The sequence below is a fragment of the Carcharodon carcharias genome, chromosome 4 (assembly GCF_017639515.1).
Source record: "Carcharodon carcharias isolate sCarCar2 chromosome 4, sCarCar2.pri, whole genome shotgun sequence".
Classification (NCBI taxonomy): Eukaryota; Metazoa; Chordata; class Chondrichthyes; order Lamniformes; family Lamnidae; genus Carcharodon; species Carcharodon carcharias.
The window spans coordinates 61,251,874-61,276,168 of record NC_054470.1 but is presented as its reverse complement, the minus strand read 5'-3'; the positions used below and the strand labels follow the sequence as shown (position 1 = coordinate 61,276,168).

The 24,295-nt window shown below is 40.9% G+C and overlaps 1 protein-coding gene across 4 annotated transcripts in view; it reads left to right on the top strand.

Annotated features, from left to right (window-relative positions):
• dennd4c (DENN/MADD domain containing 4C) overlaps positions 1 to 24,295 on the top strand; it is a 176,956-nt gene that overhangs the window by 80,588 nt on the left and 72,073 nt on the right. For all 4 annotated transcript variants that reach the window (XM_041185809.1, XM_041185810.1, XM_041185812.1 and 1 more), the window contains 9 exons: positions 9 to 250; positions 8,170 to 8,236; positions 8,378 to 8,436; positions 11,794 to 11,938; positions 12,040 to 12,215; positions 14,020 to 14,120; positions 15,434 to 15,652; positions 20,632 to 20,777; positions 21,187 to 21,225. In XM_041185809.1, the coding sequence (XP_041041743.1) occupies positions 9 to 250; positions 8,170 to 8,236; positions 8,378 to 8,436; positions 11,794 to 11,938; positions 12,040 to 12,215; positions 14,020 to 14,120; positions 15,434 to 15,652; positions 20,632 to 20,777; positions 21,187 to 21,225 (1,194 nt within the window). The remainder of the gene's footprint in view (positions 1 to 8; positions 251 to 8,169; positions 8,237 to 8,377; positions 8,437 to 11,793; positions 11,939 to 12,039; positions 12,216 to 14,019; positions 14,121 to 15,433; positions 15,653 to 20,631; positions 20,778 to 21,186; positions 21,226 to 24,295) is intronic.

Sequence of the window (24,295 nt, the reverse complement as noted above, 5' to 3'; positions counted from 1 at the left end):
CAAAACAGGTATATGGTGCAGCTATCCAGTTTTATGAGTCCTACCCATTGGAACTACTTACTGAGAAACAGCTCCTGCAACTGGGCCTCATCACTGCTGTGGGCAAGAAACTAATCACATCCAAGACTGTGCACACCAATAAATGCATCTGTCTTCTCTCACGCTGGCCTTTTTTTGAGGCATTCCGCAAATTCTTGATGTTTTTGTACAAGCTCTCTGTCTCTGGACCTCATCCTTTGCCCATTGAAAAGTATGTACGCTTTCTAATGTGGAACTGTTTTACTAAGTCTGAGCTGTTTCAAAAAGTACAAAGTAAAAATAAGCTGCTAACTTTGCTCATGTAGTTAGATTTCCATTATTGTTATTAATGATGTGTGCTTGGACAAGGCAATGAAACTGATCCCAGATGGTTAATGTTGATGGTGGCATAAGAAGACTTGTACCCCAATCTGTCTCAACAGATGTCCACACAAGCGCACATGATCCAGTAGTTGCTTTGAATGGTGTTTAAGTTTGGGTGACTTGCCTCTCCTTTCCAACCCTCCTTCCCTATCTTTGTTTGATTTCAGATGCTGTTTTGCTCCCTCACAACTAGCTTCAATTATTTTACACTGTATTCCAAAATCCAGAAATGCCTTGGTCCCAAACATTTCAGATTTGAGAAGTTAATGATAGAATGTCTAACCATAAGTGTGTGAATATTGACAACACTATAAAGCAATAATAAAAGTTGTTTGATTTCCATGAAAGCAATGCAGCATTATAAACTGATGTTGTATTTCAACACTGTTCTTCCCCAACACCAATGCCCATCCAATTATTCCCTTTTCATTACATTTTTTTCTTAAATTCAGAAGTTATTTCAACATTTGAGGTTACAGACCTTGGAATATGACAACTCTGCCACAATCTGGTAGTTTGATGGGCTGGAAATATATTTTTCAACACTAAGGTTAACCATTGACTGAGCTTTTAATGACTCAAAATGTCATTTCTTGCTGTAAGTTTATCTGAAAAAGATGACAAGCAAGGCATTTACTCTTGGCCTCATAAGCATGATATGGTAAAATTTTAGTGTGACCACCCAAGGGTGATGTTGTGATAGGATATTTCTTATTGCTGTGCATGTTGCTTAAGTGGCCAGCCCTGAAGTTGCATGCACATTTATTCAAAACTTGGTGCTTCTGGATTTTGGAGTTCTGGCCTTGAGAGGTTACTGTGGAAAAACATTTAAATCAAATAGCTGGTTTAACTTCAGATGATCAAAAAAATTGTATTGTTATGGTGCAACATTTATTCCAAAAAAATAATGACGTGAATGCTGTTTTTTGAATGACTACTTTTTGTAAATATTTTTCAAGTTTAAGCATCATGGAATCTGGAAAGTTATAGATAAATGCTAATGAACTGTGCTGAGTCTCCTGAAATGGTTTGTTTTGTAGATTCAGGTGATTATATATTCAGCCACATTGTCTGTTTTGAGATCATGTCCAGGAGTTGGAATTGTATATCTTGAGTAATGGGCAATAAGTTCAAGTAGAGCATCGATTCCAGTAAATGTTCCAGGGATGTTGTCAATCAATGTTAAATGCAGAACAAAAATAAAAATACCTGGAAAAACTCAGCAGGTCTGACAGCATCTGCAGAGAGGGTTAACGTTTTGAGTCCGTATGACCCTTCATCAGAACTAAGACATATAGAAATGAGATGAAATATAAGCTGGTAGGAGGGGGTGGGACAGGAGAGCTTGATAGAGGGCCAGTGGGTTGAAACAAGTTCTGAGCCAGGAGTTTGGAGTGTAGTCATTGCCGTAATACTTGATGCCCATTCCTTGGCATTGGAGTTCGGTCCACTTTAAATATTCAACCTCCCTCCAAGCTGCATATCTGTTGACGGGTTTTGGCCTGGATGTTTGGGTAATATCCGTCCATCCCAAGTTGATGACTTGGTCCATGCCATTTCCTTCATGCGTCCCTCTTGGACCTCCTTTATCCTTGAGGAATTTCTGGTTTGGGACCGAGGCAGCTGAAGGCATAACCACCAATTTGAAGGTGAAGGGAGGGATGCATAAGAGGTTCGGAGTTGGGTAAATGGAGAGCTCTGTGGTGTTGCACAGCAGGAGGTTCGGCATGGGAAGAAGTGAGACCATGAAGAGATTAAACACCAGGATAAGAACTTTAAATTGAAGTTGTTAGACATGGGAAATTATGTTTGACAAACTTGCTAGAGTTGTTTGAGGATAAAACAAGCAGATAAAACAAACAAAATGAGAACCTGTAGATGTAGTGTATTTGGAGTTCCAGAAGACATTTGATAAGGTGCCACAAAAGGTTATTGCACAAGAATAGGAGCTCACAGTATTGGGAGTAATGTATTAGCATGGATCAATTGAGGATTGGTTAACACACACTGGGTTAATGGGTCTTTTTCAGGTTGGAAGGATTTAACTAGTGGAATGCAACAAGGATCAGTCCTAGGGTCTCAATTATTTATTATCTATATTAAAAACTTGGAGGAGGGGGCAGAGTGTAATATATCCAAATTTGCTTATGATACAAAATTAGCTTGGAAGGCATGTTGTGATGAGGGTGTAAGGAATCTGCAATGGGATATAGATAGGTTGAGTGAGTGGGCAAAAACTTGGCAGATGGAGTTTAGTGTAGGAAAGTGTGAGGTCATGCACTTTGATAGGAAGAATCAAAAGGCAGACTATTACTTAATGGAGAGAGAGTCCAAAAAAGTGCAGCACAGAGAGATCTGGGTGTTCTTATGCATGAAACACAAAAAGTTAGCATGCAGGTGCAGCAAGTAATGAAGAAAGAAAATGGAATTTTGGCCTGTATTGCTATGGGGTTGGAGTTCAAAAATAGGGAAGTCTTGTTACAACTGCACAGGGTGTTGGTGTGGCCGCACCTGGGGTACTATGAACAGTTTTGCTCCCCGTAATCAAGAAAGGATATACTGGCATTGAAGGCAGTTCAAAAGAGATTCGCTAGGCTGATTCCTGGGATGAAGGGGTTGACTTATCAAGAACGGCTAAACAGGTTAGGGCTTTACTCATTAGAGTTCAGAAGAATGAGGGGTGATCTTATTGAAATGTACAAGATTCTGAGGGGGTTTGACAGGGTAGATGTCTCCACTAGTCACGGAATCTTGAACTAGGGGACATAGCTACATGATAAGGGGACACTCATTTAAAACTGAGATGCGAAGGAATTTCTTCTGAGGATAGTGAATGTCTGGAATTCTCTACTCCAGAGAGTTGTGGAGGCTAGATCACAAAGTATTTAAAGATATAGATATATTTTTGAAATATTGGGGAGTTGAGGCACGAAAGAGGAGTTGAGACCCGGGGCAGATCAGCCATAATCTTATTGAATGGTGGGACAGGCTTGAGGGGCCGAATGGCCTTTTCCTGCTCCTATTTCTTATGTTCTTATCAGGCAATTAAGGAACATCGAGCAGTATCACATAAGCATAGTACAGTTATATCTAGAGTAAACTGCCTTTATTTGGCTTCAAAAATATACCCTGAAAGAGCACCAACTATTGCACCACTGTCATATTTTACTTTTGCCATGCCAGCAATCCTGTAGCACATGAATGAAACTATTTGTGCTGAATTGTAACTAATTTTTTGGCTGGATTGGGTTTGACTTCATAGAGCAGGGTTGATGAAGTAAACACGTGGCTAAAGGAGTGGTGCGGGAAAGAGGGGTTCCATTTCGTGGGGCACTGGCATCAGTATTGGAACAGGAGAGATCTGTACCGATCTGGGACCAATGTTCTAGAGAAAAGGCTAAATAGGGTGGTCAACAGGACTTTAAACTAGAAAGTTGTGGGGGGGGGGGGGTTAAAACTCCAAGAAATATGACTAATGGGAAACAAAGCAGCAGGTTAGTGTGTTGGCGGGTGGGGGGTGTGGATTCAACTTCATGGAAAATTATGAAAAAACTGAAAAGAAAGGAAAGCCCAGGAGAGGCTATTAAAGTCTCCAGAACACAAAATAGGACAGAGTGTTTGGAAAGGGCTAGGAATCTAACTTCAAGCACATCAGATAAAGGGACGACAATGAGAAAGGGGACGGGAAATACAGGACTGAAGCTGTTGTATATGAATGCACGCAGTATTCGAAATAAGGTAAATGAGCTTGTGGTGCAGATTGAAATTGGCAGGTATGATATGGTGGGCATTACGGAGACATGGCTGCAAGGGGGTCAGGACTGGGAGCTAAATATCCAAGGATATACATCCTATCGAAAAGATAAGCAGGGTGGCAGAGGGGGTGGGGTTGCTTTGTTAGTAAGAAATGAAATTCAATTGATAAGAAATGATGTAGGGTCAGATGATGTAGAATCTGTGTGGGTAGAGTTGAGGAAACACAAAGGTAAAAAAACCATAATGGGAGTTGTGTATAGGCCTTCGAACAGTAGTAAGGATGTCGGGCACAAGATACACCAGGAGTTAGAAAAGGTGTCTAAGAAAGGCAAGGTTACAGTGATCATGGGGGATTTCAATATGCAGATAGACTGAGAAAATCAAGTTGGTAGTGGATCCCAAGAAAAGGAATTTGTGGAATGCCTATGAGATGGCTTTTTGGAGCAGCTTGTGGTGGAACCCACTAGGGAACAGGCAATTCTTGATTTAGTGATGTGTAATGAGGCAGATTTGATAAGGGAGCTTAAGGTGAAGGAACCCTTAGGAGGAAGTGACCACAATATGATAGAATTTACCCTGCAATTTGAGAGGAAAAAACTGGAATCAGATGTAATGGTATTACAGTTGAATAAAGGCAACTACAGAGGCATGAGGGAGGAACTGGTCAGAATTGACTGGAAGATGAGCCTAGCAGGAAAGACAGTGGAAGAGCAATGGCAAGAGTTTCTGGGAGTAATTTGGGAGACACAGCAAAAATTCATCCCTAGGAAGAAGAAGCATACTAAAGGGAGGATAAGGCAACCATGGCTGACAAGGGAAGTCAGGGACAGCATAAAAGCTAAAGAGAAAGCATACAATGCGGCAAAGAGCAGTGGGAAACCAGGGGATTGGGAAGCCTACAAAGACCAACAGAGGACAACTAAAAAAGAAATAAGGAGGGAGAAGATTAAATATGAGGGTAAACTAGCCAGTAATAGAAAAGAAGATTGCAAGAGTATTTTTTAGATATATAAAGGGTAAGAGAGAGGCAAAAGTGGACATTGGGCTGCTGGAAAAAGACTCTGGAGAAGTAGTAGTGGGGAACAAAGAAATGGCGGAGGAACTCAATAAGTACTTTGCGTCAGTCTTTGCAGTGGAAGACACGAGTGACATCCTCAAAGTTCAAGAGTGTCGGGGGGGCAGAGGTGAGTATGGTGGTCATTACCAAGGAGAAGGTGCTAGGAAAGCTGAAAGGTCTGAAGGTGGATAAATCACCTGGACCAGATGGATTACACCCCAGAGTTCTGAAGGAGATAGCTGAAGAGATATTGGAGGCGTTAGTGGCGATCTTTCAGAAATCACTGGAGTCAGGGAGAGTCCCAGAGGACTGGAAAATTGCTAAAGTAACCCCCCTGTTTAAGAAGGGAGCGAGGCAAAAGACGGGAAATTACATGCCTGACCTCGGTCGTTGGTAAGATTTTAGAGTCCATTATTAAGGATGAGATTTCAGAATATTTGGAAGTGCATGGTAAAATCGGGCAAAGTCAACATTGTTTCATCAAGGGGAGGTCATGCCTGACAAATCTGTTAGAATTCTTTGAGGAGGTAACAAGTAGGTTAGACAAAGGAGAGCCAATGGATGTTATTTACTTGGACTTCCAGGAGGCCTTTGACAAGGTGCTGCACAGGAGGCTGCTCAGTAAGATAAGAGCCCATGGTGTTAGAGGCAAGATACTAGCATGGATAGAAGATTGGCTGTCTGGCAGGAGGCAGAGAGTGGAGATAAGGAGGTCCTTCTCAGGATGGCGGCTGGTGCCTAGTGGAGTTCCACAGGGGTCAGTGTTGGGACCATAACTTTTCACTTTATACATTAATGATCTAGATGAAGGAACTGAGGGCATCCTGACTAAGTTTGCAGATGATACAAAGATAGGTGGAGGGACAGGTAGTATTGAGGAGGCGGGGAGGCTGCAGAAGGATTTGGACAGGTTAGAAGAATGGGCAAAGAAATGGCAGATGGAATACAACGTGGGTAAGTGTGAGGTCATGCACTTTGGAAGGAAGAAAAGAGGCATAGACTATTTTCTAAATGGGGAGAGAAATCAGAAATCTGGAGTGCAAAGGGACTTGGGAGTCCTAGCCCAGTATTCTCTTTAGGTTAACTTGCAGGTTGAGTCATTAGTTAGGAAGGCAAGTGCAATGTTGGCATTTGTTTCAAGAGGACTAGAATATAAAAGCAGAGATGTGCTGCTGAGGCTTTATAAGGCTCTGATCAGACCACATTTAGAATATTGTGAGCAAATTTGGGCCCCGTATCTCAGGAAGGATGTGCTGGCCCTGGAGAGGGTCCAGAGGAGGTTCAAGAGAATGATCCCAGGAATGAAAGGCTTAACATATGAGGAACGTTTGAGTACTCTGGGTCTATACTCGATGGAGTTTAGAAGGATGAGGGGGGATCTGATTGAAACTTACAGAATACTGAAAGGCCTGGATAGAGTGGACCTGGGGAAGATGTTTCCATTAGTAGGAGAGACTAGAACCCGAGGGCACAGCCTCAGAGTAAAGGGAAGACCTTTTAGAACAGAGATGAGGAGAAACCTCTTTAGCCAGAGAGTGGTGAATCTATGGAATTCATTGCCACAGAAGGCTGTGGAGGCCAGGTCATTGTATTTAAGACCGAGATAGATAGGTTCTTGATTGGTAAGGGGATCAAAGGTTACGGGGAGAAGGCGGGAGAATGGGGTTGAGAAACTTATCAGCCATGATTGAATGGCGGAGCAGACTTGATGGGCCGAATGGCCTAATTTCTGCTCCTATGTCTTATGATCTCTTATGATCTTGTAATGCCATTCCCTATATTGATCTTATCAACTGGCACAGGATTCGAACCTAGTACTCGGATGAAAGGCCTTCACCAAATCATTAAACTGCAGAGCCTCTAATTATTATCATTTAAGTTGCCAAAGCTGTTATTTAATCACTTATGGCACAGAAAAGAGGCCATTCAGCTCAAGTCCATGCTGTCTCCCTGAGGAGCAATTCAGTCAGTCCCACTCCCTTGCTCTGGCCCTGTAGCCTTACAAGTTTATTTCCTTCAAGAGCCCATCCAATTTCCTTTTGAAATCATTGTTTTTACAGCCACCATCCTTTTGGCCTGTGAGTTCCATGTCGTTACCACTCGCTGCATGTATTTGTTTTTTAAAAAAGTTCTTCCTCAGATTCTGCCTTAAATCTTAAAATGCGTGTCTCCAATCAGCTCACGTGAAATATTTTTCCTTGTCTACCTTTTATATAAGCCTGTTACAATCTTGTGCACAGTTAGCAAATCTCCCCACATTCTCCATTGCTCCAAAGAGAACACCCCTAGCCTTTCCTTGTGACTATCCCACATCCCTGGAACCATTCTGGCAAATCTCCTCTGCATGCTGTCAGGGCCGTCACATCTTAATTGTGATCACCAGATCTGGATGAAGCACTCTAGTTGACACCTAACCAGACCATTTATATAGGTTCAGCAGAAATTCCCTGCTTTTTTACTCAGTCCACAATATATAGGAAAAATTATTCCATTGGCTATTATGTTCAGTTTGTTAATGTTGGGCATTTCGTGGGACAGTAAATTCCTTAGTAATTCTTTTCATTTTAAAGTAAAATTAAGAGGCTCGAGAGCCAAGTGCATTCTTTTAATTCAATGGAAGCTGTCACTTTACTAGGCCTAGAAACCACAGGCAAGTTTCTAATAGCCATTGGTTTTTGCATTTATTTACCATACCTTGTGACTTTACTTATGCTAATAACTACCATTTTTTTTTATTTTTGTTGATTAGTTCTTTAAATTTAGTTGAAATTCATATGCAGCAGAACAGTCAGTATCAGAATTGGGTCACAAGTAGAATACGGAGTGATACTGTCTCGAGACATTTGCTGTAATTGTATTGTTTCTGTTTACACTTCTGTTTAGTGCATACTAATTATAATCGCTTTTGTTTTGCCATTTATCATTTTTTGAGACTTTTCTTATATTGTTTATAGGCATATATCCCACTTCATGCATAATGTTCCCTTCCCATCAGCCCAGAGGCCAAGAATCTTAGTTCAGGTAATATGTATACACATTGCTAGTAATACAAAATTAGCTGTGGAGAGTTGAACTTGTTTTTTTGATATAAAAAAAATCAAGCATGTGTCTGCTTTTACATAAATTGAGCTTGATACTGAACAGTTTTCTTCTGTATTGTAGTTGTCAGCACTTGATGCCTTGATCCTGTCTCAACCTGTTTCAACCCCCTTGCCTTTAAGGTAAGCTGGAATAAGAAAAACTATGGTAGCAATTGTTTGATTTTTCTTCCCCCTTGTGTAAACTAATGAAGGCTTCCTCGTTTTATCTTGTTCTACTTTTCTGTTGGCTTCACCCGTTTTTCTTGTTGGCTTCACCCGTTTTTCTTGTTGGCTTCACCCGTTTTTCTTGTTGGCTTCACCCGTTTTTCTTGTTAGCTTCACCCGTTTTTCTTGTTGGCTTCACCCGTTTTTCTTGTTGGCTTCACCCGTTTTTCTTGTTGGCTTCACCCGTTTTTCTTGTTGGCTTCACCCGTTTTTCTTGTTGGCTTCACCCGTTTTTCTTGTTGGCTTCACCCGTTTTTCTTGTTGGCTTCACCCGTTTTTCTTGTTGGCTTCACCCGTTTTTCTTGGCTTCACCCGTTTTTCTTGGCTTCACCCGTTTTTCTTGGCTTCACCCGTTTTTCTTGTTGGCTTCACCCGTTTTTCTTGTTGGCTTCACCCGTTTTTCTTGTTGGCTTCACCCGTTTTTCTTGTTGGCTTCACCCGTTTTTCTTGTTGGCTTCACCCGTTTTTCTTGTTGGCTTCACCCGTTTTTCTTGTTGGCTTCACCCGTTTTTCTTGTTGGCTTCACCCGTTTTTCTTGTTGGCTTCACCCGTTTTTCTTGTTGGCTTCACCCGTTTTTCTTGTTGGCTTCACCCGTTTTTCTTGTTGGCTTCACCCGTTTTTCTTGTTGGCTTCACCCGTTTTTCTTGTTGGCTTCACCCGTTTTTCTTGTTGGCTTCACCCGTTTTTCTTGTTGGCTTCACCCGTTTTTCTTGTTGGCTTCACCCGTTTTTCTTGTTGGCTTCACCCGTTTTTCTTGTTGGCTTCACCCGTTTTTCTTGTTGGCTTCACCCGTTTTTCTTGTTGGCTTCACCCGTTTTTCTTGTTGGCTTCACCCGTTTTTCTTGTTGGCTTCACCCGTTTTTCTTGTTGGCTTCACCCGTTTTTCTTGTTGGCTTCACCCGTTTTTCTTGTTGGCTTCACCCGTTTTTCTTGTTGGCTTCACCCGTTTTTCTTGTTGGCTTCACCCGTTTTTCTTGTTGGCTTCACCCGTTTTTCTTGTTGGCTTCACCCGTTTTTCTTGTTGGCTTCACCCGTTTTTCTTGTTGGCTTCACCCGTTTTTCTTGTTGGCTTCACCCGTTTTTCTTGTTGGCTTCACCCGTTTTTCTTGTTGGCTTCACCCGTTTTTCTTGTTGGCTTCACCCGTTTTTCTTGTTGGCTTCACCCGTTTTTCTTGTTGGCTTCACCCGTTTTTCTTGTTGGCTTCACCCGTTTTTCTTGTTGGCTTCACCCGTTTTTCTTGTTGGCTTCACCCGTTTTCCTATCTGTACTGATGCAGTTTTCTTTGACTTTATTTTCCTTTTTCACTGATTTGCACGATTGTTTACTTTGTAAAGCCTTAAAAGAAAGTAAAAATATTTGCAAATCCATAAATCTTATTAATTTTATGCAGCATTGGGTAGTGTTAAATTTGTTGAGCAAGTATGAAGTTAAATCTTATCTCTACTAGTCAAAACAAGTTCAAAGCTGTTTTAATGGCTACTACTGTTCTTTGCTCCACTTTCCTTGGCCCCACCCCACTGATCAATTCCTGTAAGTTCCATTTGTCACTAAGTAATGATTTTGATTGCCTACAGCCCTCAAATCTTGCCCAATGCCATAATTCATGAATGAGTAATGGCAGCAAGTGATCCTGGGTGCACCTTTTCCTATCTTCACCCAGCCTCATTGTAATTATAATTTGCATCAAGCATCCCTTGATGGCAATCGGAGTATCTTTTTTATCCTCCTGTTGTAAACACGTTGACACTGGCTAATTCTGCTTGAACCTAGAATGTTCCTTGTTTTTTTTTACATTTATACACTCAACACAACTTGTTGTTAAATGGGTTTTGTGAAGGGTTTAATTTTTTTTGTTCGTCTACGTGCAAGATGTCATGCTGATAGAGCACTTTCTCCACTTTGGATACCCAGTATCAACACTCGCCTTTGAAAGGTAAGTTATAGCAGAGTGAAAGCTCTCAGGTCAGCCCTGACTCCATGCTTAGGCTACTTCCTATCGCACTTTACTTTCACTAGCAGCAATTGTGGATTCTGAATGAGGTTGCCAATTCACAAATTATTGAACTGAAAGCAGTTTTGCCCTCTGATTTCACACTTTCTTAAATCTGGATTGAGCTTGTTTTAAGATCATTGTTCAGAGAAAATTCTATAATTGTCTATGTTGAGAATGCAAGGCACTGGATGGGCAACATTTGAAAAGAGGATTGTGTCACCTAGTAGAGTAATCTACTGAATTTTGAACTATGTAAATAATTGAGAATTGACCAATGAGCAGAAGGCTAAGGCTCTTCGCCATAATTTTGGTTTTTCTGCAGCAAGATATGTGCTTATATAATATTGGTTAAATGGCTGATGGCCAGATTATGATTTTGTTTAACTAGACAGTTAAATTTAAATGTTAGTGTGTCAGAGCACTTGAATTGGTCATTGTTTAGCAAAAATCATATTGCTGACTGCAGGTTTGTGTTTATAATTTAATATTCTACTGTTCCTTTGGTTGAACTATTGATTACTGCCTGAGAGTTTGAACATTTTTTTGCAACACCTATCCTGTGAACCGTTGCTCAGTTTTCTTTGGATGTACTATAATGTAAGACTTGAATTTAAAAGTTGATGCTGGAAGTGACTGCTTCTGAAATTTTTGCTGACCTGATGTAGAGAATACATAATCTTAGTCCATGAATTACTGCTCTAATTGATCACATATGAAGAGATACCTCAGCATGATGATTCAAGGAGAATAATACAAGCTGTAATAGAGGCGCCCAAATGTGATTGTCTTCAAACTGTCTGCTGTCATCACTTAAGCATGTCATATGTGCATGCAAAGTTGCAAAAATAAGGTGGTTTTTGGGAAGGGAGGAGAAAATTAAGACAAATTAAGAAATGAATCAAGATTTCAGGAACATTTTGGTCTTGAGGGGTAATATTTCATGGTTTTTGAACACACTAGTTTGAATATGTTATGCTGCAGCATATTACAGGAAAAAGCTATTACTTAAAGTATAATTTATTGCAGCAGTTTATTAAAGCCACTTTGATTACTTAACTTTTTGCTACTGTATTGGGCCCAGAGTGTTGTGAATAATAGTTTGACTTGGGAAGTTTTTTTCTGTGGAAACATGGCAAGTATTTCAACAAAGTTTGCATTTTCATCTGAATTCATGACCCAACCCACCAATTTGCAATCATGTTGTGCAACTGTATTTTTAAAGCCAGCTTAAATGTTTGACATGAAAACATCTATAAACCTATTTCTTTCCCTATTTAGAGGAGCAAACTTTAGCACTTTGCTAATGAATTTGGGTGCTGAGAACTGTGCAACTCTGCTATATTTTGTCCTGATGGAAAACAAAGTTCTGCTGCACTCTCTCAGGCCTGCTGTGTTGACAGGTGTGGCTGAAGCTGTTGTAACTGTAAGTATTGGTGTGTTTGCCTAAAAACTGTTTACAGTTTTATAAAAAAAAAGTTATGTTTTAAAAATAATTTACTTATTAGTTTTTTGTTCTGTTTCCAGATGATCTTTCCTTTCCACTGGCAATGTCCATATATTCCACTTTGTCCATTGTCCCTAGCTGGAGTCCTCAATGCACCGATTCCGTTTATTGTAGGTGTTGATTCACGCTATTTTGATCTTTATGATCCACCACTGGATGTTGTATGTGTGGACCTGGATACAAATACAATATATCTGTAAGCATCTTAACTTGCCCATTGTAGCTCTGTAGCTGCTTTGCTATTTTTAAGAATTAATTTGTAAGATGATTTTTTGGCTTTCAGATTTCCATTCCCTATCACCAGGGAAGTAGTGTACTAGTAATATCAGCACTGAAATTTAAAGCTCAAAAGTATTTGTTCCTCAATCAGAATTAGACATTTTTAATACGTGTGTTTGTATAAAGGTTGTTATAGAATCATAAAAGATACAACACAGGAGGTCATACATCCCATCATGTCTGTGCCAGCACTTTGATAGAGCTGTCTAGTTAGTGCACTGCCCTTTCCCAGTAGCCTTGAAAATTTCTCTTTTTCATGTGTGTATTTAATTCCTTTCTGAAAGTTAACATTGGAATCTGTTTCTGCTGCCTTTTCAAGTAGTGCCTTCCAGATCATAACTCATTTGCTTAAAGTTGTTTTCTGCCAATTCTGCTTGATATAGTATTTAAGCTAGGCCAAAACTATTAGGATTCTACTGTAGGCTTTGTAACTAGAATTAAGCACATCGGTCCTCAAATCATTTGAATCTGTGTAGGAAAGATCTCTATTTCTACCCAAATGAAAAGCTGAGTAATATAAGCACCTGAATTGAGATTAAAAAATGAGCAACAAAACTGAAAAACAACTTTAATTTATTCAGTTCCTTAAACATCATAAACCAGAACACAAATTGGGCAAAAATTGACACTGAGCCATCTAAGTAGACATTCAGACAAATGACCAGAAGTTTAGTCCATGAGATGGGTTTTAAGGAACATCTTGGAGGAGAGAAAAGCATAGAGGCTTAATGAAGGAGATCCAGTGCTTGGGCATAGATAACTGAAGGCATGACTGCCAATGGTGGGGTGAAACAAGTTGAGAGCTCACATGCCTGGATGAATGCAGCTCCAACAACACAAGAAGCTTGACACCATCCAGGGCAAAGCAGCCTGCTTGATTGGCACCCTATCCACAAACATTCACTCCCTGCACCATTGATGTACAGTGGCAGCGGTGTGTACCATCTACAAGATGCATTGCAGAAACTCACCAAGGCTCCTGAGACAGTGCCTTCCAAAGCTATGACTGCTACCATCTTGATGGACAAGGGCACCAGACGCATGGGAACACCGCCACCTGAAAGTTCCCCTCCAAGCCCCTCACCATCCTGATTTAGAAATATATCGCTTTCCTTCACTGTTGCTGGGTCAAAATCCTGGAAGCCCCTCCCTAACAGCACCGTGGGAGTATCTACACCACATGGACTCCAGTGGTTCAAGAAGGCAGCTCACCACCACCTTCTCAAGGGCAATTAGGGATTGGCAATAAATGCTGGCCGAGCCAATGATGCCTACATCCCATTAATGAATTTACAAAAGAGACGAGAATTGGAGGAACACAGTTCTTGGGAGGAAGATTGGGGTGTCTTATCGCAGCAGGAGGTTGTATATTTAAGGAGGGGAAGGCCATCAAGAGATTTGAACATGAGAATTTTAGCTTTATACATTGATAGATTGGGAATCAGTGTCGATCTGAGGGTCAGTAGGTTAACTTAAAAGGAAGCAAACTGGGAAGGCTAAGAACCATACAAATTTCAGTTGAGGATAACTAAAATGAGTGTAAATGGTAAGGGGGATGAGGATGACTGGGTGATGCACTTGGTCTCAATCCAGGTGTAGTTAGGTAAGAATTGAGTTACATTGTTGGAGCACAAAACAGGAAGCTTCACTCTACGTCTCTGTGTGCCCTGACCTGGGAATGCATATTATTGGTAACATTTGTTTTGACTTTTGTTTTGCAGATCTGATGACCGTAAAAATTTAAGCTGGAAGCAACTTCCAAAAAAGCCTGGGAAGAATCTCTTCAGTTCCTTAGTGAACCTACAGAACCAGCTTTCACTGAGTAAGAAAGCAAAGGAGTAGTTTCATTTCATAGATCATAAGATAAGTTTTTGAAAAATCATAACTTCATTTAGAATATAGGGTTATGCTTTAGAAATTTCTTTTCCAATTTTTCTCAATCTTAACTGCCAAAGAAGTGGTTATTTTGAAAGTAGATACCTCTATATTTTGGTAATTTTATAATTTTAGTTGAAAGAAAATCATCCCCATTTGTACTCAATTGTTATGCTTCTATAAGGTGTTTTTTAAAAATAATCTCTCTCAACTTTGTGTCATGACATTAGTTCTACATTTAGGAGAAGTAACAGTTCATTGGTGATTCCACTGATAGTGAAACCAATATTGAGGCTATATCACCTCACACTTAGCACACCACTTGCCAGGTTCCCAGGAAGACGATAGTACCACTAGGCTTGCTAGTGTATTTTACTGTAGGTGATCCACAAGGAATGAAAAAGTCAGCAGGATTGGAGGCGCACTGAACAACTTTTGATTGGCATTTTTTTTAGGTGCGAACTGGCCCAATGTCACTTAAAAACTACTATAAATGTATGCTCTAGGTTTTGTGCTTAAAAGCTTGCTTAATTCAAGCTAATGGATAATTCAATGAAAATGCCGCAAAATAGCAATTCAATGCTAAAATGCAATTATCAGTTTTTTTTTTGAGTTAAGCAACTTTATAGAGACTGTTATACTGGCTAATGCACCTGTGATGTAAGGTTAAAAACACGCAGAATGTCAGTTACCTTCTGCTTTCTAGATCCTCATTAATTCCCGAAGCTCGGGAGTTAGTCTATCTTTGTTTGCCCAATAGAAATTGTACATCATTTTAAAAACCCTACTAAATCTCTAGCCTCCTCTGGTCATTGGAAAAGTTTCCAGTATTTCATCTGAACTATAATTTCTTGACCCCGCTATTGTGATGAATCTGCATTACATCCCCCCATCCGTCCCCCCGGCAAAGTTGAAGGATCTTTCTATCATGGTAACCAAAAGTGTACGTGCTATTCCAATTGTGGTCTAAACATTGCTCATTGCTTTGTACAAAATAATCATACCCCTTCTATTTTCTATTCTCTGCCTCTTTTTATAAAACCCAAAAAGTTATTAGAATTTATAATGGCTTCAATCACTTGAATTATTATTTGCAGCCTCAGGAACCTGTTTATTAGTATACTTGAGTGTCTTTCCATTTAGTTCATATTCCACTTGGCTGACTTGAGTTTCAAAGTGAAGTCAAGTGTAGACTTGCCTAATTGTCAATGAATTTTAACAGCTCAAACTTCTAGACATTGAGTTTTATTAATTCCATAGTTCACAGGAGAGCACAGGAAGGGTCTGCTGTCGAGATGACACCTATAGAGGCTGATTTTACATGGCATAAAAAAATGATTTCACTGGAAGTGGAAATCCAGGAGTCGTTTCTGCGTTTCATGGCCTCCGTATTGAAAGGATATAGAACATACCTCAAACCAATAACCCAGGCACCTTCTGAAAAAACTACTTCTGTAAATTCACTCTATGATCTACAAGGTATTTTTTAAATCCATATGTATTTAATGTATTGAATTTGAGCACCTCAATTTATTCTTGTGCTTAAAGTTGAGAGATGAACTGCTGATTCTAGCTAAATTACAATTTTGGCCTGTTTTTCTTTCCATGCTTTTTGAAAAAAGTTTTATTCTTGAGCTAAGAGTATGGCACATGAACTAAGTACCTTTTAAATTTCTGTTGGAGGTTTGCACCATTTGGTTTTATGGGTTTGAATGTTGGTTAGGAATTTCCTTATTTTACTGGCTCTCTTTATCTTGAACATGAAACTTCTACCTGGTATGAAAAGAAATTACCACTTCTGTTTTAATGGAGGAAAAATGTAAACATGCACATGTATGATGCACCAAGTATTAAGTACACATTCTGGATCCCTCCTGATCACTGGCCAGTAAATTTTGCTGGAAATCTCAACTTAATGCTAAATGAAAATGGATTTTTTTTTTGTTCGTTCATGGGATGTGGGTGTTACTGGCTAGGCCAGCCTTTATTGCGCATCTCTAGTTGCCCTTGAAGGTGGTGGTGATGAGCAGCTGCCTGGAACTGCTGCAGTCCATATGGTGTAGGTACACCCACATTGCTTTTAGCAAGGGAGCCCTCAGATTTTAATCCAGTGACAGTGAAGGAGTGGCAACATATTTCCAAGTCAGGATGGTATGTGGCTTGGAGGGGGAACTTACAAGTGGTGGCATTTGCATGCATCTGCTGCCCTGTACCTCTAGGTGGTAGAGGTTGGAGCTTTGGAAGCTGCTGTTGAATTTCTTTGACTTGTACTGCACTCACTGTTGAATAGTTTGCTAACAGTTGCTTTCTTGACTCACAAGAATCAGCACTTGAGTTAAGTACTGATTTGTTAATAAAGCTGCAACTTTGTCTGATACAGCACCTTCAGGAGAAGAGGAACAGAACATTGGAAGGTTGCATAATATCTCTAGCACGTTGGCACGGTGATTGGAGAAAACTCAGCAGAAGTGTTTACATGATTGATGCATTTCTTGGCAAAGCAAAGAGATGGATGAAACATCCATAGCTCTTTGCCAGGACCAGTTAAATGGATCACGAAGTACTTTGGAGCAACCAGGACGTGCTGCCAGGAGATGGTGTTTTGTTTCATCCTTCCCTGCCAGAATGTAACCTACTCCTATTTAGTTAATTTGTGGTAGTATAGCTGTGATGTGACAAGTGGAAATTTGCAAGAAAGCATCCATATGTTCCTATTTCGTGTAATGATGTACTGGAGTACTTGTATATGTTTTAGTTTCCTTTCCCATTCTCTTTTTCACTAAATTGCTTTTTCATTTATCTACAAGTTATATTTTGATTTCTGCTGGAATTGAGTATTGATGTGTCTTAATTTGAGAGTAGAATTAATATAGAAGGAAATCCTGATGTAGGTTGGAAAATAATGGTTTCACACTCATTCATGTCATAAGTGTTTAAGTTTCCTGTGGTGGCTAAGTGGCTACAGTGCTGATCAATTTTAAGAGACTCTTAACAAATGTGTAGAGCTCTTCCTTGGTTCACAGAGTTAGTATCATTATTTTGAAGATCTTTTGAGCAAAAAGACTTCAGCTTCCATATGCAATCATGGGTTTTGTGATGGCAATGTTGAGAAAGTGAATTAAGTGGGCTAAGAACAGTGCTTAGAATTTGGAAGGCTCAGTTTTTGCCTTGGGAAGCTGTTTGGTGCTGGAAGTTATTTGTAATCTTTTGGCAACTTGCATAAAATTAAGATTTGAAGTTAAAAATATTTTGTCATTTTTATGAGAACACAGGGATACATTGGAGCATAAGAAATAGGAGCAGGGCAAGACCATAGCATCTGTCAAGCATGTTCTGCCATTCAATCATGGCTAATCTTGAGCTTCCAACTTCACTTTCCTGTCTGTTCCCCATATCCCTTGATCTCGTGAGTCCAAAAATCTGTCTCAATCCTAAATATATGCAATGATGGTGCATCCACAACCCTCTGGCGTAGAGAACCTCATAGATTCTCAACCCTTTGAGTGAAGAAATTTCTCCTCACCCAATCCTGAAACTGTTCCCCCGTTCTGGATTCCCCAGGCAGGAGAAAAACATCTGTCCATCCTGTCAAGACCCTTCATAATCTTGAAGGTTTCAATGAGTTGGTTTCTTATTCTTCTAAACTCCAGAGAACATAGACTCAATTTATTCAGCCTCTCCTCATAGGACAACACACTCATCTCAGGGACCAATTTAGTGAACCTTTACTGTACTGTCTGCAGTGCAAGTATATTCTTCCTTAAACATGGTGATCAAAACCGTACACAGTATTCCAGGTGTCTTCTCACCAGAGCCCCTTACATTGTTGTAAGGCTTCTTGATACTTGTACTCCAGTCTCAAAATAAAGGCCAACGTGCCATTTGCTCTCCTAATTGCTTGTTGTACCTGCGTGCTAACTTTGTTTCTTGTACGAGTACACCCAAGTCTCCCTGAGCATCAACGTTTACAAGTTTCACATTTAAAAAAATATTCTTCTTTATCCTTACGATCAAGTGAATAACCTCACATTTCCCACATTGTACACCAGTACTTACAAGTGGTCAGTAGGCAAACTAAGTCTGCAGTGCCACACTGTAATACTTACGAAATGTCATTTGTTATTGTTTAAATGCAAAGTCAGTCTCATACATTGCCACCCCATTTGTAGAGTTTGATCTCTCCCCTGTATCTTGGCATTTTCAGTCGGTTGCATGTCTTTTTTAATCAGAGCCCAACAATTTGATTCCCTAAACTTTGAGTCCTTTTTGATTTGAGTTTCCACTTAAGATAATGCAAACCATTTTAGTTTTTCTGGTTTGAAAACTACAAACCGCCTTTGTACCACTATGTAAAGAAGACTGAGCTAGCATATTAATACATCAAACATTGTCAAATTTCATTTGGTGTACTCATTGTTACTTGTGTTTTCATAAAACCTATAGAAGGGTGGGTCCAGTACTCTGAGTTTCTACATTTTAATTATTGTAAAGAGAAATTTGCAATTGCTGTTTGTCTTTGTGCTTTGTGTTCTTCCAAGCTCAAAGTGCAGATTGGAGGCATTGAGCAGGCAGAATTTCTCTTCCCACTTCGTCAAAAATTGAATTTCTGCTGGAGTGATCCTTTGGGGAAGTGAAGATTTAATACTTGTGCAAATTAGAGAATGTGACTTCGGGTTTTATTTTGAATTATTTGCATGGTACTCCAGTATCTCCAGTTCAGCACCACCTATAGCATCAATTTCTGTTTTTGTCTAAGGCAGTCATTACCAAACTCATTTTGGTTGAAAAACTTTCAAATGATTTCGCAATCTGAGACCTTGTTCCCATCCCACCCCCATCTAAATTATGATACTATATAATGCTCATAATATGAAAGATCTACATGTGAGAAGTATTTTAATAGTCCATGGGTGTACCTACTTCTTATTACACAGTCTGTTCACCCATGGCAGAAGCTTGGAGTGGGAGTTAGGAGAGCAGGAGCCCAGAGAGAGTACTTGGAGCAAGTGGTGGGGGAAGGCAGAGCATGGGGGAATGAATGAGGGTACTTTAGGGGAACAGAATACACCACCTGCCTACTGCTCGTTTAATTACTCTTGAAGTGTGATTTGGACAAGCTGAATGAGTGGGCAAATGCCTGGCAGATGCAGTATAATGTGGATAAATGTGAGGTTATCCATTTTGGTAGCAAAAACAGATTATCCGGCTATAACTTGAGAGAGGGGAACGTGCAACAAGACCTGGGTGTTCTTGTACACCAGTCGCTGAAGGTAAGCATGCAGGTGCAGCAGGCGGTAAAGAAGGCAAATGGTATGTTGGCCTTCATAGCCAGAGGATTCGAGTACAGGAACAGGGATGTCTTGCTGCAATAGTACAGGGCCTTGGTGAGACCACACCTGGAAAATTGTGTGCAGTTTTGGTCTCCTTATCTGAGGAAGGATGTACTTGCAGCGAAGTTTTACCTGACTGATTCCTGGGATGGCAGGACTGACATATGAGGAGAGATTGAGCCGATTAAGATTATGTTCGCTGGAGTTCAGAAGAATGAGGGGGGATCTCATAGAAACCTATAAAATTCTAACAGGACTAGACAGTGTAGATGCAGGAAAGATGTTCCTGGTGGTGGGGGAGTACAGAACCACGGGTCACAGTCTGAGGATATGGGGTAGACCATTTAGGACTGAGATGATGAGAAATTTCTTCACCCAGAGAGTGGTGAGCCTGTGGAATTTGTTACCACTGAAAGTAGTTGAGACCAAAATATTGTATGTTTTCAAGAAGGAGTTAGATATAGCTCTTGGGGCGAAAGGGATCAAAGCGTATGGAGAGAAAGCAGGTGCTGGCTATTGAGTTGCATGATCAGCCATTATCATGATGAATGGCTGAGCAGGCTCGAAGGGCTGAATGGCCTACTCCTGCTCCTAGTTTCTGTGTCTATGTCTAACATGGACAGTTGCCAGCCTTGCATTGTGGATCCTGTGCAAAGTCTGCAAATGTTAACTTGAGAACCATCCTTGTAAGGAGCTATTGTAAAATAAGTAGTAGTTTCTACTACTACTGCCTAAGCTTGCGATCACTTGAAATTATTAGAAACCGAAGAAGCAATGATTACTAAGGAACTCAACAATGTCTGTTACAAGAGACTTTTTATTTGAAGGAAAACATTCTTGATTCTCCTCTTGAAGTATGATGAAAGGAAGATTTTGTACAAGATGTCCATTCTTGCTTTTAGTCTGATAACCAGTTTAAAATGGAGTGACTTGACTTGAGCGAAACAAGTAAATGCCAAGAGATGTCCTTTCTTGGCAGCTGATATTATGTGGCAGTTGTGGTGAAACAGTTATCCTCCCAGTATCTGAGACATTCAGTTGTGCAGCTGGAGTGTTGTACTGAAGCAACTTCTTGGAGGTTATACCCCCATGCTTTGATATCTAATTGAAGTGTTTTACCTTTGGTAGGGTTCTTGAAATCGCGAGATCGAGCACATCACAAGTTCTACATTCAGTTGACTAAAACACAGATGTTTATTCGCTTCATTGAAGAATGTTCTTTTGTGAGCGACAAGGATACTGGCTTAGCGTTTTTTGATGACTGTATAGATAAGGTAAGAATTTAGTTTTTCAAATACCATACCAGTGTTTTTGGTTTGCATAAATACGTCAATATGTTGCATTATTGCATATTTGTACTTTATCGGTCCCAACTGAAGAATCCAATTAGATATACAAATTTGCTTGGCAGAATCTTATATTTTATCAAATAACTATGCAAGATCACGATGCTATATGTTAGAAAGTAGAAGTTATATAGCCATTGTATTGAGTTTGTAGCCCATTACGAATTGATTTTACCATGTATTTTAATACTAATCACCTGTGAATGTCTGGTACAGAACATAATTGAAGTCAAATAATTTCCAGATTTGCAGTTTACAATAGCTTCCTAATGTATTAAATATTCCTATAGAATGTGTTTTTTTTTCCATTCCTTTAAAATGTCCACTTTTCTCCCAGCTTTTTCATTCTGATAAAGGCACAGAGAAAGGAACCAAGGTTAGTGTAATTTGTTGTTTTTATTTAATCTTTTCCTATAAGCAACAGTAATTCACTTTCAGTCGTTCAAGGTAACTCAATTTTCAACTGGCCTGCACATCCAGCTTCTTGTGAGTGTCGCACAAGAATTATTAACTGATTTTGAGCACCAGGTCAAAGTGAACAGGTAGATTGGTTTAGCGATTGAGAAAGGCTTATGTGCCGTAATATGATCAAAGGTGAGGTATTCAAGCCAGGAAGAATTGGATGGAAAGTCAGCTTAAAGTCAGTGTTAGGGACACTTTTAGACCTATTATAATCCTATGAAAGTACAAAATATTTCAGTGATCATGTAATACAAGGCTAAGCAGAGTTTCAGCATATTAGCAGCAAAAATTTGCTTTTGTACAGTGGCTTTAAAATAGAAAATACATACCAATGCTTGGCTGAGGAGATGAATCTTTAAGGAAGGTTTTAAAGGAGGGCAGGGAAGTTAAGAGCAGAAGGGTCTAGGGAGGTAAGTCAAAGTGTGGCTGAAGGCATGGCTGCCAGTGTTGGTGTGTGATGCAAAAGAGAGTCATTCAGGAATGGAGAGCACTGGAAGCAGTATAAGGCTGAAGGAGGTTACAGGGACTGGGGAGAGGGCAAGGCCTTGAAGTAGATACGTATGTCCATATTGGTTTTTGTTATCCTACGCAATAATCAAAAACCCCACAAGATAGCTGGAAGAAATAGTGTTGAAGAGGTGAATGTCTGTGACTTAAGTGGATAGAATGTGGGGTGTATAATCTGAGCTCTGGGTCTAATGACATCGATGGTCATTGTCTGGCACTTGTGTGCTATGAATGTTACTTGCCACTTATCAGCCCATGTCTGATTGTTGTCCAGGTCTTGCAACATGTGGGCACAGACTTCTACTTTATCTGATGAGTTATGAATGGTACTGAATAGTGTAATTATGATGGAGGGAAGGTCATTGATTAAACAGCTGAAAACAGTTGGGCCTAGGACATACCCTGAGGGAGACCTGCAGACCTGCCCTGGGGCTGTGATGATTGGCCTTTGACAACCACTATCATCCTTTGTGCTCAGTATGGCTACAACCAGTGGGGAGTTTCCCCTGATTCCCATTGATTTCACTTTTTTTGGGGCTTCTTGATGCCACCCTCAGTCAAAGACTGCCTTGTTGTCAAGGGTAGTCATTCTTACCTCCCCTCTGGAATTCAGCTCTTTTGTCTTTGTTTGGACCAAGGGTATAAGGAGGCCCTGAGCCAAGTGGTCCTGGTGGAACCTAAACTGAACATTGATGAGCAGGCTGTTGCTAAGTGCTACTTGATCGTGCTTTTGACAGCACTTTCCATCACTTTGATAATTGAGAGTAGACTGGGACTGGCATGGATTTGTCTTACTTTTTGAGAACAGGACATAACTTGGACAATTTTCCACATTGTAGCTGGCTGGAACAGCTTGGCTAAGGATGTAAAAAACAAAAAAACTGCGGATGCTGGAAATCCAAAACAAAAACAGAATTACCTGGAAAAACTCAGCAGGTCTGGCAGCATCGGCGGAGAAGAAAAGAGTTGACGTTTCGAGTCCTCATGACCCTTCGACAGAACTTGAGTTCGAGTCCAGGAAAGAGCTGAAATATAAGCTGGTTTAAGGTGTGTGTGTGGGGGGCGGAGAGATAGAGAGACAGAGAGGTGGAGGGGGTTGGTGTGGTTGTAGCGACAAACAAGCAGTGATAGAAGCAGAATATCAAAAGATGTCAACAACAATAGTACAATAGAACACATAGGTGTTAAAGATAAAGTTGGTGATATTATCTAAACGAATGTGCTAATTAAGAATGGATGGTAGGGCACTCAAGGTATAGCTCTAGTGGGTTTTTTTTTTTTTATTTTATATAATGGAAATAGGTGGGAAAAGGAAAATCTTTATAATTTATTGGGAAAAAAAAAGAGAAGGGGGAAACAGAAAGGGGGTGAGGATGGGGGAGGGGACTCACGACCTAAAGTTGTTGAATTCAATATTCAGTCCGGAAGGCTGTAAAGTCCCTAGTCGGAAGATGAGGTGTTGTTCCTCCAGTTTGCGTTGGGCTTCACTGGAACAATGCAGCAAGCCAAGGACAGACATGTGGGCAAGAGAGCAGGGTGGAGTGTTAAAATGGCAAGCGACAGGGAGGTTTGGGTCATTCTTGCGGACAGACCGCAGGTGTTCTGCAAAGCGGTCGCCCAGTTTACGTTTGGTCTCTCCAATGTAGAGGAGACCACATTGGGAGCAACGAATGCAGTAGACTAAGTTGGGGGAAATGCAAGTGAAATGCTGCTTCACTTGAAAGGAGTGTTTGGGTCCTTGGACGGTGAGGAGAGAGGAAGTGAAGGGGCAGGTGTTGCATCTTTTGCGTGGGCAAGGGGTTGTGCCATAGGAGGGGGTTGAGGAGTAGGGGGTGATGGAGGAGTGGACCAGGGTGTCCCGGAGGGAGCGATCCCTACGGAATGCCGATAAGGGGGGTGAAGGGAAGATGTGTTTGGTAGTGGCATCATGCTGGAGTTGGCGGAAATGGCGGAGGATGATCCTTTGAATGCGGAGGCTGGTGGGGTGATAAGTGAGGACAAGGGGGACCCTATCATGTTTCTGGGAGGGAGGAGAAGGAGTGAGGGCGGATGCGCGGGAGATGGGCCGGACACGGTTGAGGGCCCTGTCAACGACCGTGGGTGGAAAACCATCGCTCCCTCCGGGACACCCTGGTCCACTCCTCCATCACCCCCTACTCCTCAACCCCCTCCTATGGCACATGTCATCCTCTGACATGTCCTCCTTCTTCCTTAACCGAGGTTTTCCACCCACGGTCGTTGACAGGGCCCTCAACCGTGTCCGGCCCATCTCCCGCGCATCCGCCCTCACTCCTTCTCCTCCCTCCCAGAAACATGATAGGGTCCCCCTTGTCCTCACTTATCACCCCACCAGCCTCCGCATTCAAAGGATCATCCTCCGCCATTTCCGCCAACTCCAGCATGATGCCACTACCAAACACATCTTCCCTTCACCCCCCTTATCGGCATTCCGTAGGGATCGCTCCCTCCGGGACACC